This window comes from Molossus molossus, unplaced genomic scaffold (assembly GCF_014108415.1).
Source record: "Molossus molossus isolate mMolMol1 unplaced genomic scaffold, mMolMol1.p scaffold_m16_p_7, whole genome shotgun sequence".
Classification (NCBI taxonomy): domain Eukaryota; kingdom Metazoa; phylum Chordata; class Mammalia; order Chiroptera; family Molossidae; genus Molossus; species Molossus molossus.
Window position 1 is genome coordinate 75,109,147 of NW_023425401.1, and position 6,898 is coordinate 75,116,044.

The 6,898-nt window shown below is 40.3% G+C and overlaps 1 protein-coding gene across 1 annotated transcript; it reads left to right on the forward strand.

The window, feature by feature from the left end:
• The first annotated feature begins 5,921 nt into the window (after nt 1-5,921).
• Nucleotides 5,922-6,589, forward strand: LOC118620408 (serine/arginine-rich splicing factor 3-like). The gene has a single exon (XM_036247478.1). The coding sequence runs from the start codon at nt 5,927-5,929 to the stop codon at nt 6,395-6,397; it is 471 nt and encodes a 156-aa protein (XP_036103371.1). The 5' UTR covers nt 5,922-5,926; the 3' UTR covers nt 6,398-6,589.
• The last annotated feature ends 309 nt before the right edge of the window (nt 6,590-6,898 follow it).

Below are 6,898 nucleotides of genomic sequence, written 5' to 3' on the forward strand. Positions count from 1 at the left end.
TTTACTATTTCTTTTTTTCTACTTGCTTTGGATTTTTCTTTCTGTTTTCTTCTAGTTCTTTAAGTTATAGGGTTAGAGTTTCAATTAGGAATTTTTCTTGTTTATTGAGGTAGGTCTGTAGTGCTGTAAACTTCCTCCTTAGGACTACTTTCGCTTCCTCCCATAGATTTTGTGTTATTGTGTGTTTGTTTTCATTGGTTTCCAGGAAGTTTTTATTTCTTCCTCGATCTGGTTAGTAATCCATTCATTGTTAATAACATGCTATTTAGCCTCCAAGTATTTGAATGTTTTAGTGTGTTTTTGTTTTAATTGAGTTCTAGTTTTATGCCATTGTGGACCAAGAAGATGCTTGACATGATTTCAATCTTTTTGAATTTGTGGACACTTACTTTGTGTCCTAACATGTGGTCTATCTTTGAGAATATTCCATGTGCACTTGAGGAAAATGTATATTCTGCAGCTTTGGGGTGAAATGTTCTGTAAATATCAATTAAGCCCAAATGATCTAGGTTGTCATTTAAGGACTCTATGTCCTTGTTAAGTTTTTGTCTGGAATATCTATCCAGTCATGTAAGCTGGGTGTTAAAATCACCCACTAAGATTATATTGCTATTGATCTCTCTCTTAAAATTCTCCAGAAGTTTTTAATATATTTTGGTGCTCCCATATTTGGTGCATATATGTTTACCAAGGTTATGTCCTCTTGTTGGATTAATCCTTTTAATATTATGTAGTGACTTTCTTTGTCTCTTATTATGGCCCTTGTTTTGAAGTTTATCTTGTCAGATATGAGTATTGCTACACCAGGTATTTTTTATTTTTATTTGCTAGGAAAACTTTTTTCATCCCTTCACTTTCATCCTGTGTTGAGTCTTTTGTTGTGAGGTGAGTCTCTAGTGGACAGCATATATATGGTTCATGTTTTCTTATCCAATCAGCTACCTTATATCTTTTGATTGGAGCATTTAAACATTTACATTTAAGATTATTATTGATAGATAGTTTTTAGTTGCCATTTTTATTTTATGCCTGTGTTCCTCTTTCTCTCTCTCTGTTTCTTCTTCTTACAACAGTCCCTTCAGCATTTCTTGCAGTGCTGGCTTGGTGGTGGTAAATTCCTTTAGTTTGTTTGTTTGTTTGTTTGTTTGTTTGTTTTTTTAAATCTATGAAGTTCTTTATTTCTCCATCAGTTTTGAATGTTAGCCTTGCTGGATAGAATAGTCTAGGATTCAGACCCTTGTCTTGCATTACTTTGTACACTTCATGCCATTTCCTTCTGGCCACATCTTTTCTATTAAGAAATCAGCTGACAGTCTAATGGGAGCTCCCTTGTGGGTAACTTTCTGTCTCTCTCTTGCTTCCTTTAAGATTCTTTTTTTGTTTTTAATGTTTGCTATTTTTATTTTTATGTGTCTATCTGTGGATCTTTTGGGGTTCATCTTCCTTGAGACTCTATGTTTTCTGGACTTGTGTGATTTTTTCTTCATCAAATTAGGGAAGTTTTCTGTCATTATTTCTTCAAACAGTTTCTCTATTTCTTTCTCTGATTCTTCTTCTTCTGGTACTCTTATAATGCAAATGTTGTGATGTTTTGTATTGTCCCACAGCTCCCTTAAACTTTTCTCCTGCTTTTTAATTTTTTTTTCTATTTGCTGCTCTATTTGAGTGTTTTTCTCTACCTTGTCTTCTAAGTCACTGATTTGGTCTTCAGCTTTTTCTAATCTACTATTAAACCCTTCTGAGGTATTTTTCATAACAACTATGTTATTCTTTATTTCCTTTTGATTTTTCTGGATAGCTTCTACCTCTTTTTTTTAAGCTAAAGTAGTTTCCAGTGAGCTCTTCATAATTCTTATTAACTTGCTTGTAGTTCTCACCAAATTGTTTGAGCACCCTTATAATCATTGCTTTGAATTGTTTATCTGACAAGTTGCTTTCTTCTAGTTCCTGTAGTTCCTTTTCTGGTGATTCCTCTCTTTTTTGTATTGGGTGTTGTTTCTTTGTCTCACCATTTTAGCAGTCTAGTAGTTCTAAGCCTGGTGAGGGATGTTGGAATGTGTAGGCAGGTTGGTGTGTATCAACTAAGGCTGCTGTACCTCCCAGGTTGTTTTGGTGTATGGCTCCTCTTGCCTGCTGTGGATCAGGGAGGGTTGACACCTGGTGGCTGAAATTGATCTTTTGTGCAGGTCTTGGCTCCCCAAGACTTGCTGCTGCTTGGGCTGGGGCACTGCTCTTGATTAGCTTCTGCTGATTCTGTTCAGGTTGGGTCTTAGCTGCCGATATGTGCTGCTGCTGCCTGTGGTTTGTGGGTCCATCTGGTGCCCTGCTGGGGTGCATGGGTCCTGCTGGTATGTTTCTGGGGTTTGTTGGCCCCGTTCGTATGCCACTGGGGTTCATGGGTTCCACTGGTACAATTCCGGGGTTTGTGGATCCCTCTGTTACACTGCTGGGGTGCTGTTGGGGAACCCTACTGCCTTGTGGGGCTCAGCTCCTGATCAGTCGCTGCTGGGGGCAATTGTCAGCTCTGGGTTTGCACCGCTACTGCCACCAGGGGATACTCTCAGGTCCCAATCCTTTACTGCTGTTGGGGGCTGAGGATCTCGGCACCTGGGACTTTGCTGCTGCTGGGAGGAGGGGCTCCACTGCTGCAGTTTTCAGGGGCAGGTCTCAGCTGCCCTAACCCTGCTGCTTGGGCCGGGGCACTGCTCCTGATCAGCCTTTGCTGATGCTGCTGGTGATGAGTTTCAGCTGCCAATCTGAGCTGCAAATGCCTGTTGAAGGTGGGGCTCTATTCCTGCCCAGTCACTGTTGCTGTGGGGGGAGGTGCCAGCCTCCCAAGCTGATGCTAGTGCCTCCACAAGCCTGGGAGGGCTTCCTTGAGCCTGGGCAGGCTTCAGTGCCACCCCAGGCCATGAGCCAGGGTGGGCCTAGAGCCTGGGCGGACCTGGAGCCAGGGTAAGCCTGGAGCCTGGGCACAGCTGAGTCCACGGGACGAATGGTGCAAGGCACTCTAGTGAACTCAGGTCACTTGGCCCCAGCCGCTCCCCGTTTCCTCCTCCCAAAGGAAACCCGGGATCCTCCAAAGTGGCAGGGCCTCCTGGCCACACTGGGGAAAGTTCACTGACATGCCACTAACCATGGTAGCCAGCTGCTTTCTGTGCACAGCACAGGAACCTTCTGCCCCATGTTTCTGCACTGCTCAAGGTTGGTCGTCTATACTCACATTCACTCAAACTCTCTTTCACACTCTCACACACTCACCCACACTCTAGTCCTGCCCACCGCCATCTTTTTTTTCCTGTTGCCATATATATATATATATATATATATATATATATATATATATATATAATTTCTTTTTTAAAGCTGTTCCTTTAACATTTATTGCAATGCTGGTCAGATGGTAATGAACTTATTTAGCCTTTGTGTTGTTGTTTTTTTTTTCTTTTGTTTAGTAAGCTCTTTATTTTGCCTTCAATTTTAAATGATAGCCTTGTTGGATAAAGTAGTCTTGGTTTCAGGTCCCTGTTTTTTATTACTTCAAATATTTAATGACTTTCGGGCCTGAAATGTTTCTGTTGAAAAGTCGGCTGTCAGCCTTATGAGAATTTCCTTGTAGGTAACAATTTCTCTCTTGCTGCCATTGACCCCCTCCTCCTTGCTCACACATCACTAAATTTATTGTGTTTTCCATTAAGTTCCTTGTAGTTTTCACTAAATTTTATGAGTAACCTTACAATTATTATTCGAACTCTATGTCTGATAATTTCCTTGCCTCCATTTCATTTAGCTCTTTTTTCTAGAGATTCCTCCTTTTCTTTCATTTGGCTTATTTTTTATTGTTTTGTCTCTTCATTTTAGCTGTTTCTTTCTGTTTGTGTCTATGTGTTAGTTAGAACTACTATGACTCTCAGTCTTCATGGGTGGCCTTATGTAGTAAGTGTCCTGGGACTCAGTGGTGCAGTCTCTTGATAATCTCCAGAGCTCAGTGCTTTGGGAATGTCCCTTGTGTGGGTTATTTGGGCTCTCTTGTAATTGGGTTTTGATTGTTGTTGTCCCTTTTGTGGGTGGGATCTCCCCTCAGACTTGCTAACTATGAGGCTCAACCCCCACCACACAAGAGCTGTTCTGCAGTTGCTGACAGAACAAAACAAAAGAAGAAACAAAACAAAAGCATACAAAATACCCTAACAACAATAAAAACCACCACAAAAGAGAAGATAATTAAAAAAGAGAAAAGAGAACATGAATAATATAAAGAAAGAAAAGAAAAGAAAATATGAAAAGGAAAAAAGGGGGAAATAAAGAATATGGCAAGAAAGAAGGGAAGAAAAATGGAAAATGGTACAAAAGAAGAGAAAGAAAAATATGAAGGGATAAAAAGAAGGGAAAAAATTAACAAAAGGAAAAAGGAAGAGAAAATAGGAGAAATAAAAAAAGTAGATAAGAAATGGAAGGAGGAAAATGTGAAAGAAAAAAGAGAAAAACAATAACAAAGCAATAAAAAATAAAGAAAACAATAAATAAATAAATGCAAAGTGGAGTTCTTCGTGGCAGAGTTTAGTACCTGTTAGTATCTTCCTTGGTATCCTGCCCTTATGTTGATTGAAGCTGACTATTCTGTAAGCCAGTTCTATGCCTCCCATGAAGTAATCTGGTGCTAGCCACTGTCAGAAGCTGTCCACTTTTGGCTCTCAGCTACCTGTTAGGACCTCTGGGTCTCCTTTGGGAGGTGCCATTCAGATTTCAGGAAAGATGGTAGATGTATTTCCCTGTCCCAGAGCCACATGTCTGAGTCTGTTCTGGAATATTTTCTTGATCTTGGCTAGGCAGAGCCCCTCTTAGGCAGTCCAGTGGGGTCTGCTGGAAGCCTAGAGGTTCTGTCATCTCTCCCTTGAAGGGGAAGCACCAGTAAGATTCCCAGAAAAGTGAGGGGAATTTTCCTGCACCAAATCTAGCCCTCTGAGACTGCCCAGAGGTGTAAACTTAATCTCTGTTCCTGCCTCCTCAGCAGGGGTAGAGATGCAGGGTGGAGGCAGTGGGAATCTTGACTACAGGATGAGCTGTATCCCCAAGGGTAGCAAATTGCCTTTCCTCAGGCTGCTGTTGCTGGGAGGGGCTTGTGCTTCCCAGGAAAAATGGCTTCTGCTGAATGGGTTGACACTCAAACACCAGCCAGGCATAAAAACAATTTTAAAATTTGGCTATCAATTTACTTATTAAGTCTCATTGCTGAAAGTTCCCTTGTTATATTAATATAAACTAGACAATATACCAAGTTTAAAGCTAAATGTAGATTTGAATCACTCTTTAAAAAACAGGCTCCTTTTTCATCAGTAAGAATTTGGTTTCTCAGCAACATTTCACTTTTGAGCACATCATCATTTTAGTAACCTGTGAGCAGCCTCAAACATTATGTGCTAGAACAAAGTGTCAACTATGACTAGTTTAATAGATGCTTCTTCCTGCTCCAGACAGCAATCATCTCTATAGCTGTAGCGTCACCAAAGTGGTTTCTAGGGTTTCTATTTCTTACTATTCTAATCATTAGATACAATAAACTTATTTCTCACAGAGATTTTTATTAGTGTCATATGACAAAATTTCTCATGGAGAAGATGATCTTTCAGGTGATTAAGAATTGTATTCATTTATTTTGAACATATATATAAATAGCCACCTGAATTGTTACCTTTGCTGTTTGATACTAATATGGCTCCTCTAGATTTTATACATCAGGTTTTAAAAATTAGAGAAATTCAAATTGAATGTGGGAATAGTAAAATACTAAAAAAATACATAAGAGCCGCCATTTCGTGGACGCTGGGTAGGTGATAGGACGTGTGGGAACCGGGCGGAGGGGAGCTGAAGAGCCGCCGAGGGTGTGTGGATTTAAGCCGCTGCATTTCTGACTTAAGATCTCGAAATGCATCGTGATTCCTGTCCATTGGATTGTAAGGTTTATGTAGGTAATCTTGGAAACGATGGAAACAAGACTGAATTGGAACGAGTTTTTGGCTATTATGGACCACTCCAAAGTGTGTGGGTTGCTTTTGTTGAATTTGAAGATTCCCGAGATGCAGCTGATGCTGTCCGAGAACTAGATGGGAGAACACTATGTGACTGCCGAGTAAGAGTGGAACTGTCCAATGGTGAAAAGAGAAGTAGAAATCGTGACCCACCTCCTTCTTGGGGTCGTCGCCCTCGAGATGATTATCGGAGAAGGAGTCCACCTCGTCGCACATCTCCAAGACTGAGAAGCTTCTCCAGCAGCCGGAGCAGGCCCCTTTCTAGAGATAGAAGAAGAGAGAGATCACTGTCTCGGGAGAGAAATCATAAGCCATCTCAATCCTTCTCTAGGTCTCGTAGCTGCTCTAGGTCAAATGAAAGGAAATAGAAGACCAGTTTGCAAGAGGAGTGGTGTACAGGAAATAACTTCATTTGACGGGAGTATGTACCGAAAACTCAAGTTTTGTTTGAGACTTCATAAGCTTGGTGCATATTTAAGATGTTTTAGCTGTTCACATTTGTTTGTCTTGGAACAGTGACACATAGAGATGTAATTCTCTATGGTTTGAAATGGATCATTTGAGGCATGTAATATCAAAAATTGTTACTTTACAATGTTCCCTTAAGCAGAATTGAATTTGCTTTGAACTTCAGTCTTGCATAGACTGATAATAAACCTTTTAACTCCTGCCCAGCTAAAGTGTGATGTTGAATATTATGGAAACAAAACCTGGAAAAATTAAAGTTGAGACTTTCCATAGCTGGGATATAATATGCTGCTGTAGTTTAACAAGCAGTCTTCAAAAGCTGCTGTGAACACACAAGCCAGCAGGTAAAAAATTAAAAGCTGCACCCTTAAACTAGATTAGAGGTTTAAAAAAAATCAACT